Source organism: Caretta caretta, chromosome 1 (genome assembly GCF_965140235.1).
Source record: "Caretta caretta isolate rCarCar2 chromosome 1, rCarCar1.hap1, whole genome shotgun sequence".
Lineage (NCBI taxonomy): Eukaryota > Metazoa > Chordata > Testudines > Cheloniidae > Caretta > Caretta caretta.
This window is the reverse complement of record NC_134206.1, coordinates 68,941,514-68,953,894: the sequence shown is the minus strand read 5'-3', so window position 1 is coordinate 68,953,894 and position 12,381 is coordinate 68,941,514. Positions and strand designations below refer to the sequence as shown.

The following is a 12,381-nucleotide window of genomic DNA, read 5'->3' as shown; positions in this document are numbered from 1 at the left end:
GTACAATTTAAGTACAAAACAAGGGGCAACAGAAGAACAGATGGATACAGATAGATGGGTGTACCTGGAAACAATGAGACAGTATTGTTCAGCATGGTATGCGGCAGTCTTAGCAACCAGCTGCTTCACCATTGTTATGTATTGTGTAGACCTTACAGCAAAGTAGAATTTTACAGAAGGTTATGCTACATATTTACAAGGAATCTTTGATATCTCTTTGTTTTGCAGATTAGGCCGCATGAAATGACTGAAAACTGTTTCTGGCTAGTAGCAGATGAGGACAAGTATGAGAGTGCTGATTTGCTTTGCAAACTGGAGCTTACGTTTTGTTGTCAAAAGAAAGGTAAGTAGTTCATTGACTTGATTTACTACTTTTAAAGCTGTTTTTTCTAATCAAACAAACCATTTGTAATCACAGCCTACTAATTTTAAAGAATAGTATATATATCAACTACTTTGACTCTCCGTATTTTACATGAGAGCACATAAATATGTAATCTGAAAAATAGTAAATTTTAGAGTCATGCTTCATTTTTATTGAAGAAGTAATAGTCTATCCCATCATTTTGAAAGCAGTATGTAATGTGAGAGTTAGAACAAAAATTTCAGTGAAAGACACCAAAATGCTTCCTGGTATTTTCAGACTATTTTGTTCCGTCATATTTAAGAGTATCTGTTCATACAATATAAAAAGATGAGCTATTGGCAAACTGGTGAGTCTCATTGTAGAGTGCAGAAGTTATGGTGTTTAGCTTGCAAATATACATGATTTATTGATGCACCAAGGATACAGACACGCCCACATTGAACAAATATTGCAGCGATTAAACTTGTGAGTATAATTGACCCAGGCTTTCCCAGAAACCGTTCTTGGTGATCTTTTTTCACGAGGTTCCCTCCTTCCTACACATGAAATCCTGCTCTTGTTCAGTCTGTCCCTGACCCAATTTTTTTAGGCCTGTGGAAAGGTCAGCTATCCCATGGATAATCAGAGGGCAGCCCCCTCTCTAAAGTAGTTTCATGTAGCCTGCTCCTGGTTTTCTCCTCTTTCTCTCCATTTGCTTTCTGAGTATGTTGCAACCAAGGATTTCCCTTTCAGAGCCTGTGGTTGTGTGTTGCTACCTTCCTGAACAGGAAAATTAATAATCTCATGTCCCCTTGACATCTGAAAATCTGAACTGTGAGCTGTTTCCCTTGTCCCAGAAGTGGGGAGACAAGACCAGTAGATTTGGTGGCATCTATGGGTTAGGACTGCCCTTGGCAGAAATTCTCCAAAGTTTTCACTTTTTCAGTGACAGGGCATATTTCTTTCACAGCTATATTGAAGTATGCTTTTAAGGAGATGTCAAAATAGAGATTTGTATATCTTCACTAACATTGACTGTTGAGGAAAACACTGACATTCTATACTGATACAGAAATAATTGTTTCTGTACCAAGTTAACTATGTATTCATCAGAATAATGATTGTGGTGATTGCTTTTATTTCTTAGGTGCTAGTGGCATGGTTTCAGATATTGATGTGGTATTAAGAACAATATTGTTTGGATTAACAGAATCTGATCCCTTTGTTATGTTGCATGGCAAGAATTACCTTTATTTCAGGGTGATTAATAAGTTATAATTTATTAGGATTGCATCCAGAGATGCATTTCATAGGCTTTTGCAGAACAGATACCTTGAGAAACTTGCAGTCTAAAATGCAGATGTGATGGTGAAGATGAGAAGAACGACAGCATGAGATTGAACATGGCTGTATTAACTTCGCGGGGTGACTGATTTTTTTTTCTTTGTAAAGAAGTTTTTTGTTTTAGTTCATTTATTGTAGATTCTATGCCTGAAGTGAGTTTCTATGAGATACTTGAATGAGGTGAGACTGGTGGCTTGAGAATTAGGTATATGGAGGGTATCCCTGACATAGGGAGTAGCATGGGAGTGGCAGATGAAGGTAATGTCATGCCTCATTGCATTGACAAAACTGAGTAAGTGCTGGGGACAGCATAGTAAATCAGAGCACTGGTTGAGCAACATTGCCCCTTTATCTCCTTCAGAGTCTGGACAAGAATTTTGAATTTATTCTTTAGATCGCATTAGGTGCATTAATAGATGAGTCCTTGTTGTTTGTTTATTTGGTAGAAAGGAATTTGAATGAGCCAATAAGTTTACTGAAAATGTTTAGTAATTTCAGCTGCACACTTACTAACCTGTTGAAGTTCTAGAAATAAAATTGTTGAAAGCTAATGACAATTTATTTTTCTGTAAATGTCTGGTTTTTTTTAAATTTTTCTTAAACTTCACACTAACCCCATCCCTTCTAGATTTGTTGGTGCTAAAATGATAAGCATCTGGCAAAATGGCTTGAGCCAAAGAAACCAAACAAACATGCATTAACTTTTAAATAACTCACTCTTCTAGCTACCTATGCAGCATTGCTTTTTCAGGAAAGCACTGTCAGACTGGCACCATTCTGAAGTCTCTGTTTTGTATGTGCTTAGTTACATTATTCTCAAAAGGCATGCCACTGCAACAAACATAAGAACAATGTATGTGAGGCTGCTTGTCAACTGATCAGAGTTTAAAAAAAATCAGATTTGGGGAAAAAAACCCTGTTCTTTTTTGAAAGCTGGTTCCTGTCTGTATTCCACTGTGGGGTAGGCATGCGCTCTATGCGCCTGGAGTAGGAGAATTTTGAAAGACATGTCCATTGGCATGTGCATGTGCCCTTGCTTTCCTCCACTGTCCGGAGCTCTCCTCCTTCAAGACTTCATGCTGTACGTATTAAAGATTGTGTTAGTGCTTTCTCTATATAGTTACTCTTAAAGATATAAAAACTATAGAAAAGTTTTTGTAGTTTGATTCCTTATCTCTGGGGCAACCCTCCCCCCCATACACTCTTTTATGGGTATCGGACTATGCCCAGAACTCAGGGCTTCAAGAATTGTCTCCTGCCCTCATTCCTTTTGGTCAACAGTGACTATCTGCACTGCTTGTACTGTCTTGGGGAAGCACACGTCACAGGTAAGTGCAATATTTGCTGCTCCTTCTCTGGCGGTATCCATTAGTCATGGGAAATTAGGCTTAGAAAATACCTTACAGAAAAGACCAAGAAGCCACAGTTGGACCTTGGCCAGGGGACCCTTCCTGTACATCAAGCTGAATCTACTTGGAATGCATGTCTGCCATGATGCCCAGCTCTGCTACAGGGGAGCCTGTAACCCATCAGAGACTCATCAGGAAGGCAGAAAACACTCGCATAAATATAAGAGCAGTTCCTCCTCTTAGTTGGCTACTCCATATAAGTGAAGCAAACCTACTCTGTCAACCTCCTAGGACATACTAACTCTCAGAGCCGGGGCTCTTTCAGTATCAGACCTCGTTCTGGTAACACCCTTTCCATCGGTACTATCAAAGTTGAAATCTCAGAATCGGTCAGGTCTGGTGTGATCGGAGTTGCTGCCAGTGATTGGTAGAAATACGAAGTCTCTCTCCTCTGACCCCTTTGTGATGAGTGAATTGGAACCCTTATGCTCCAGAGACGTCAGAGACTTGTACCACATCAGAGGAAGTCTTTTCTCTTCCCCAGTCATTGGGACTTTCCCTAGTAAGGGTCCTCCATTTGAGCCAAGAGCAACTTGCTTGCCTCTCCTCTGCCAGAAGATACTCTTTCTGGTGGCTATAACATCTGCAAAAAGAGTCAGTGAATTATAAGCCTTAATGGTAGAACCTCCTTATACTCAAGTCTTCAAAGACAAGATGTCCTTAAGGACACATCCAAACTTTTTATCTAAGGTAATTTCATCTTAACCAGGTTATTGACTTACCTATATCTTTTTCTCAAGCTACACTCCAGTGTGAATGAGCAGCATCGCCATATGTTAGATGTGAGGTGGTGCTTGCTGTTATACTTGTACAGACCAAACACTTTCTTCTTCAAGTGCTTGCTCATGTCCATTCAATTTGTGTGTGTGTGTGTGTGTGTGTGCTTGCCACGTGAACGGGTGCCGGAAGTTTTTCCCTCAGCTGTGTCCGTAGGGGACCAGCTCTGGTGCCCCCTGGAGTGGCGCACATACTATGGTATATAGGGCGCCGCCAGCTCCTCCCCCTCTGTTTCTTCTTGCCACCAGTGATGGTGCTGGAACTGTTGCTGCTTCAGCTAGTGCTGTTGCTTTTTCGTTTGTACGAACTCAGTGATGCTTGTATTATAGTGTATGTAGTGTTCCTGTAAGTGTTATTAAATCCCTTAGCTATAGTTAGACTTTGTAGGTCCCAAACGGGACTTTGCCTTGGGACGGGGCATGCCCCAATCCCCAGGCTTTAAGCCCTGTGATTGCTGCAAGAGGCCCATGCCCATTAACGATCAACACAGCAGCTGTCTGCGTTGCTTGGGCGAGGGGCCCATTAGTGAAAAGTTCAAGATTTGCAAGTCCTTCAAGCCAAGGACTAGGAGGAGTGCGATATTTAAGAGCGCTCCTTACGAAGTCGGCCCTCGCCCTGGTACCAGAGCACCGTGATCTTGGTATACAGTGCCCCACTGGGACCATCCACTGTCTGGCACTGGTTCCCATCCGTGGCTCCGGCCAAGAAGACAGTGCGAGCTCTGTCTCCAACCTCACACAAGGGAAAGGATAAGACTGGGTGCAAAAAAGTTCCCATCCTGGGCAACTCTTCACCCACTTCGGGAACTCGGGCCCAAGCACCGGTTGAGCGATGTAGCCCAGCCCACTACCTGCCAGCCACCCCAGACAGTGGCGGAGGCCTCTGTCAGCTCTGAGTACCATCCATGCTGGAGGCCCTGCAGGTCAGCACAGGAGATCATGACCCTCCCGGTTCCACCTACACCAGCTCCTGCGGTTCCCTGGTCATGGGGTAAACCCGCGTTCGGACCGTCATGGTTCCCACCGCAGCTGCACCATTCCCCATTGCAGGGGATGTCCCACCAGTGTTCGCCCTCCCGTAGCCACCACGCCTCTGACCGTGAAAGGCAAGCGTTGTGCAGCCCCATTCAGTTTCCAATCTTGGGCACGGGCAGAGAGGCTCGAGGCACAGCTCACTGGTGACCAGGTGCAGACCTCTGGAGGCACGCGCCCCCTGACAGGAGTACTGGTCTTGGCATCCAGTATTGCTGAGACCCTGGTACCGCTCCAGAGACCAGGCAAGGGATCGATGCTACCATTCCTTGGACTGTCTCTGATCCCCCAGAAAGGCATCATCACGTGCTTACTCTTCCTGGCACCAGGCCCCTTCCGATTCCTGATCTCGTGCCTCATCCCGGTACAGTTCATTAAGTGCAAGACGTAGATGGCTGGCTCCAGGCTGTTGCGGATCCGTCACATGCTGTTAGTCCCCAAGACCCTGTTCCAGATGGGACTCCAGGCAGCGTGACCAGCACCGGTTGGGACAGAGCCACCTTTCCACTCTGCGCTGATTGCCTGGGAGCAATGGCTCAGGATCCAGTTCTGGTTTGGTGCGAGGTTCCCTGATTGCGGGACAAGCTCCGGTACCAGTGGTGCTGGCTACATTGTCGGCACCAAAACCGGTCCTGTGGCACCCATGAAATCTGCGGGGGTTCACCCAGCTTTCCCAGGCTGCCCACTTGGTGTCTTGAGCCTTGGAGAGACCAGTTGCCTCTCTCCCGCCCTTCTCCAGTGCATGAAGCCTTGGGTGCAAGGACCCCCAGGGCCACCAATGGTTGTGGAGGACCCTATGGCACCGGCATCTTCCTCGTCTTTGCCAGACGAGGCTATAACGGGGCCTCCTCCCCTGTTTCCTCCAGATGACGCTAAAGCGCACCAGGAACTATTGAAGAGGGTCATCACCAACCTGGGCCTTCAGGTGGAGAAGTTAGAGCAGTCCTTGGACTCTCTTAGATGTCTTCTGCTCCACAGCACCGGCCAGAGTGGTTCTGCCTCTTCATGAAGGAGTTTCAAAGATCACCAATGCCTTGTGGCAAACTCCTTCCTCCTTGCCCCCCATCTCCAAGAGGGCTGATACTTTGTCCCATCGAAAGGCCACGAATACCTGCACACCCATCCTGCTCCCACTTCCCTAGTAGTAGGGGCGGTTAACCACAGGGAGCGACAGGGTCAACCCAGAGCTACCCCTAAGAATAAAGACTCTAAGAGGCTAGACTTGTTTGGACATCAGATTTGTTTGTCCTCTTGTCTCCAGTTGAGGGTGGCCAACCATTAGCCCCCCCTGGGATGCTGTGACGTTCCACTCTGGTGTTATCTGGACGGGTGACCTGCTAGGCCTCTCTTACCTTTGACTCTGGGAGCCAGCCTTACCCTGCTCTGCTGTGAGAACCCCCACTCCTGGGCTGTTCACACACAGCTTCTGGCATGTAAGCTGATCCCAGCTACCTGCAAACGAATGACACTAGCCAATATCTCCAGTCCCAGACACAACCCTAGGAACCTCTGTCTTACAGTGTCGAGTAATGCCTGCTGGACTTTGTAAATTAGTCAGTTTAACAAAGAAATTGATAACTGGCTCTGTGGATGAAGGGAAAGCAGTGGACATGTTAGTCCCGGACTTTAGCAAAGCTTTTGATACGGTCATCACAGTATTCTTGCCAGCAAGTTAAAGAGGTAGGGGCTGGATGAATGGACTATAAGGTGGATAGAAAGCTGGCTAGATCATCGGGCTCAATGCATAGTGATCAATGGCTCCATGTCTAGTTAGCAGCCGATATCAAGCGGAGTGCCCCAAGGGTCGGTCCTGGAGCCGGTTTTGTTCAATGTCTTCATAATGATCTGGAAGATGGCGTGGATTGCACCCTCAGCAAGTTTGCAGATGACACTAAACTGGGAGGAGTGGTAGATAAGCTGGAGGGTAGGGCCAGAGGGCCCTAGACAAATTAGAGGATTAGGCCAAAAGAAATTTGATGAGGTTCAACAAGGACAAGTGCAGAGTCCTGCACTTAGGACGGAAGAATCTCATGCACCGCTACAAACTACGGACCAAATGGTTAGGCAGCAATTCTGCAGAAAAGGAACAAGGGGTTACAGTGGACGAGAAGCTGGATATGAGTCAACAGTGTGCCCTTGTTGCCAAGAAGGCTAACGACATTTTGGGCTGTATAAGTAGGAGCATTGCCAGCAGATGTAGGGACGTGATCATTCCCTTCTATTTGGCATTGGTGAGGCCTCATCTGGAGTACTGTGTCCAGTTTTGGGCCCCACACTAAAAGAAAGATGTGGAAAAATTGCCAGTGGAGGGCAACAAAAATGATTAGGGGGCTGGAGTACATTACTTATGAGGAGAGGCTGAGGGATTGTTTAGTCTGCGGAAGAGAAGAATAAGGGGGGATTTGATAGCTGCTTTCAACTACCTGAAAGGGGGTTCCAAAGAGGATGGCTTTAGACTGTTCTCAGTGGTAACAGATGACAGAAGAAGGAGCAATGGTCTCAAGTTGCAGTGGGGGAGGTTTAGGTTGGATATTCGGGAAAAACTTTCACTAGGAGGGGGGTGAAGCACTGGAATGGGTTACCTAGGGAGGTGGTGAAATCTCCTTCCCTAGAGGTTTTTAAGGTCAGGGTTGACAAATCTCTGTCTGGGATGATTCAGTTGGGCATTGATCCTGCTTTGAGCAGGGGGGTTGGACTAGTTGACCTCCTGAGGTCCCTTCCAACCCTGATATTCTATGATATGTACCAGGCTTGTTATCCCAGGGGGAGCCTCTGACAAACTTCAGAGCAAACAAACAGATTTATTAACTATAAAGATAGTCTTTAAGGGTATGTCTACACTATGAAATTAGGTCGAATTTATAGAAGTCGGTTTTGTAGAAAGCGTTTTTATACAGTCAATTTTGTGTGTCCCCACACAAATGCTCTAAGTGCATGTAGTCGGCGGAGTGTGTCCACAGTACCAAGTCAGTAGTCAGGAGCTGTTCAACTACAGGCTGAGCAAGTGCAGAATGGTGGTAGAATGTGCATTTGGACGTTTAAAGGCGCGCTGGCGCAGTTTACTGACTCGGTTAGACCTCAGCGAAACCAATATTCCCACTGTTATTACTGCTTGCTGTGAGAGTAAGGGGGAGACGTTTATGGCGGGGTGGGAGGTTGAGGCAAATCGCCTGGCTGCTGGTTTCGCACAGCCAGACACCAGGGCGGTTAGAAGAGCAGAGGAGGGCGCAGTGCACATGAGAGAAGCTTTGAAAACCAGTTTCATGACTGGCCAGGCTACGGTGTGAAAGTTCTGTTTGTTTCTCCTTGATGAAACTCCCCGCCCCTTGGTTCACTCTACTTTCCTGTAGGCTAACCACCCTCCTCACCTCCCTTCGATCACCACTTGCAAAGGGAATAAAGTCATTGTTGCTTCACATTCATGTATTCTTTATTCATTCATCACACAAATAGTGGGATAACTACCAAGGTAGCCCAGGAGGGGTGGTGGAGGAGAGAAGCACCAGGAGGGGTGGTGGAGGAGGGAAGGACAAGGCCACACAGCACATTAAAAGTTTACAACTTTAAAACTTATTGAATGCCAGCCTTCTGTTGCTTTGGCAAACCTCTGGGGTGGAGTGGTTGGGTGGCCAGAGGCCCCCCTACTGCATTCTTGGGCGTCTGGGTGAGGAGGCTATGGAACTTGGGGAGGAGGGCAGTTGGTTACACAGGGGCTTTAGCGGCGGTCTGTGCTCCAGCTGCCTTTCCTGTAGCTCAACCATACGCTTGAGCATATTAGTTTGATCCTCCAGCAGCCTCAGCATTGAATCCTGCCTCCTCTTATCACGCTGCTGCCACCTTTCAGCTTCAGCCCTCTCTTCAGCCCATCACCTCTCCCCCTGGTCATTTTGTGCTTTCCTGCACTCTGACATTGTCTGCCTCCACGCATTCGTCTGTGCTCTGTCAGTGTGGGCGGACAGCATGAGCTCAGAGAACGTTTCATCCCGAGTGCATTTTTTTCGCCTTCTAATCTTCACTAGCCTCTGGGAAGGAGAAGATCCTGTGATCCTTGAAACACATGCAGCTGGTGGAGGAAAAAAAAGGGACAGTGGTATTTAAAAAGACATATTTTCTAGAACAATGGGTACACTCTTTCACGGTAAACCTTGCTGTTAACATTACATACATAGCACATGTGCTTTCGTTCCAAGGTCGCATTTTGCCTCCCCACACCACGTGGCTAGCCCCTCCCCCCTCCCCTTGGCTAACAGTGGGGAACATTTCTGTTCAGCCATAGGCAAACAGCCCAGCAGGAACGGGCACCTCTGAATGTCCCCTTAAGAAAAGCACCCTATTTCAACCAGGTGACCATGAATGATATCACTCTCCTGAGGATAACAGAGAGATAAAGAATGGATGTTGTTTGATTGCCAGCAAACATACACTGCAATGGTTTGTTCTACAGTGATTCCCGACTATGTGCTACTGGCCTGGTGTGGTCAAGTGTCCTATCATGGTGGATGGAATAAGGCTGCCCTCCCCAGAAACCTTTTTCAAAGGCTTTGGGAGTACATCCAGGAGAGTCACGAATGCCAGGCAAATTAATCACTAAACATGCTTGCTTTTAAACCATGTATAGTATTTTAAAAGGTACACTCACCAGAGGTCCCTTCTCCGCCTGGCGGGTCCGGGAGGCAGCCTTGGGTGGGTTCAGGGGGTACTGGCTCCAGGTCCAGGGTGAGAAACAGTTCCTGGCTGTTGGGAAAACCGGTTTCTCCGCTCGCTTGCTTGCTGTGAGCTATCTACAACCTCCTCCTCATCATCTTCCTCATCCCCGAAACCTGTTTCCGTGTTGCCTCCATCTCCATTGAAGGAGTCAAAGAACACGGCTGGGGTAGTGGTGGCTGAACCCCCTAAAATGGCATGAAGCTCATCATAGAAGCGGCATGTTTTGGGCTCTGACCCGGAGCCGCTGTTTGCCTCTCTGGTTTTCTGGTAGGCTTGCCTCAGCTCCTTAAGTTTCACGCGGCACTGCTTCGAGTCCCTGTTATGGCCTCTGTCCTTTATTCCCTGGGAGATTTTGACAAATGTTTTGGCTTTTCGAAAACTGGAAAGTAGTTCTGATAGCACAGATTCCTTTCCCCATACAGTGATCAGATCCCGTACCTCCCGTTCAGTCCATGCTGGAGCTCTTTTGCGATTCTGGGACTCCATCATGGTCACCTCTGCTGATGAGCTCTGCATGGTCACCTCTGCTGATGAGCTCTGGCCAGCATGGCAAGCTGCAGGTGACCATGCAAACAGGAAATTGAAATTCAAAACTTTGCGGGCCTTTTCCTGTCTACCTGGCCAGTGCATCTGAGTTGAGAGTGCTGTCCAGAGCATTCACAATAGAGCACTCTGGGATAGCTCCCGGAGGCCAATACTGTCTAATTGCGTCCACAGTACCCCAAATTCGACCCGGCAAGGCCGATTTAAGCTCTAATCCCCTTGTCGGGGGTGGAGTAAGGAAATCGATTTTAAGAGCCCTTTAAATCGGGGGAAAAAAAGGGCTTCGTCGTGTGGACGGATGCAGGGTTAAATCGATTTAACGCTGCTAAATTTGACCTCAGCTTCTAGTGTAGACCAGGGCTAAGTGATTATAAGTCAAAGCATAACAAGTCAGAGTGGTTACCAAAATAAAATAAAACATAACATGCAGTCTGAACTCTCAACCCTTTTAGACTGGGCAGCAACTAGATTAAGCATTTTTCTCACCGCATTGGATATTGCAGTCCTTAATAGAGTGACCCAGGTTTAAGGAACAAACTTATCTCCTCTGTTGGAGTCTTGTCTTCTCAGTGTCCTGGTCCCTTGCAGCATAGGTGGGGGCAAGAGAAAGGCCCGGTATGTGTCCATTCTGCCTGTTTTATACTCTCAGTCCATGTGCTTGTAGAACACAAGTCCAGGCATGTCTGTGTGGCATTGCTGAGTTTCTTCAAGCAAGGCTGAGCAATTCCTCTGGTGGGGCCTCATGCAGGTGAGTCGCTGTATTGTATCTCCCTTGCTGGACAATGACTGTTGATGTGCTATTTGACACGCCGCCCAGGCGTTGGTTACTTTCCTTGCTGTTGCCTCTGGGGAGCTAATATCTGGCTGATTCCCCAATTTACAGCATGCTTTAGTGACCATCGTACAACACAATTGTCATAACTTCATATGCATTAATGATACACACATGGATAGAGAAATGACTTTCAGCAGATCATAACCTTTCCCCTGATTCCTTACAAGGCATGCTTTGTATTTGAGATCACGATTATATGAAAATGAAGAATATGGGGATTACGGTATGCTCCCCCAAGGTACAGAATGTCACAGCTCTCCTCTTAGTTTACTGCAAGAGGATTAGTCATCTCGAAGGCAGTTTGTGATATAGTTCTCTTGGCACCCAGCCATCAAGCCATGAGGCAGCGTGCCTCAGTTTCCCCATTCACATACATTTTGCCCAAGAAGTGCTGCAGTTCCATCTTTTGCCAACCAGAGGCCGCTGTGGCACCAGAACAGCCGGCTGCAGAATTTCCTCAGGAGTAGAAGTTCATCACAGCACTGTGCCTGTGGAGCCAGGTTTGGACAGAGCAGGGCACACAGGGCTGCTGTGGGGATCACAGACTGCGGTTGAGAATGGCTAGTGTGGGCACAGATTGGGGCATGGGCTCAGGCGCGTGTGGGGTGACAACATTTATGGTTTCTCTGCTGTGATAGGCTTTACACCTGTTTACAGGTTTTAATTGAAAAGTAGCATGATCATAATGTTTAACATTATGTCAAAATTCTTATCCACAAAACTTAACATTAATACCAAATTTCTTAATCACAGATGGGCGTTTACAAATATCTTTGTGATATCACGCCCTCTGTTCAGATACTCTGGTTTGAGGTTAGTTTGTTCGTTACCGGTGGTGTCCTTTGACACTCTCCCGTGTAATCGGTCACTGGCTTTTCTTTCCCTCTTGCGTTCCCTTCTGTGTGGGCTCTTAATTTAGTCCCCCACAGTCAAAACACTTTCCAAACCTTCCCAAACCACATGGATTTTAGCTTGTGGTATGAGGAATCTGCTGTCGCCCACCTCCACGATCTCTGCCATTTGTCCAGGCAACATACTGGCCTTTGAGATCACACTCTGCTTAACCAGAGAGATCTGGTTCCCTGTATCCCTCTGCCCCAAATATTCCCTGCCATCAATTTGGACAGCCTTTACATGCTCCATATCTGGTTCTGGAGAGGCTAACCTCACAGAACCAATATGATAGGTTTCAATTGCTTGGGGGGGTTTCTGTGTTGAGGACAGCAGAACTAACATGAGATATTGTTTGCCTGCTTCTTCCTAATACAGGGCATTTATTCCTCTGGTGAGCAGTGGAATTACACTGATAGCACCTTTTGGGTTCTTTTACTTTTACAGGAGATTTGGGAAGAGGGTTAGAGGAATGTTTTTGGGTAAGAGAATGTTTAG

At 46.8% G+C, this 12,381-nt stretch overlaps 1 protein-coding gene across 5 annotated transcripts in view; it reads left to right on the top strand.

The window, feature by feature from the left end:
• Positions 1–12,381, top strand: part of DIAPH3 (diaphanous related formin 3) — a 530,405-nt gene that overhangs the window by 147,088 nt on the left and 370,936 nt on the right. For all 5 annotated transcript variants that reach the window (XM_075128866.1, XM_048851760.2, XM_075128870.1 and 2 more), the window contains one exon: positions 229–343. In XM_075128866.1, coding sequence (XP_074984967.1) covers positions 229–343 — 115 coding nt within the window. The remainder of the gene's footprint in view (positions 1–228; positions 344–12,381) is intronic.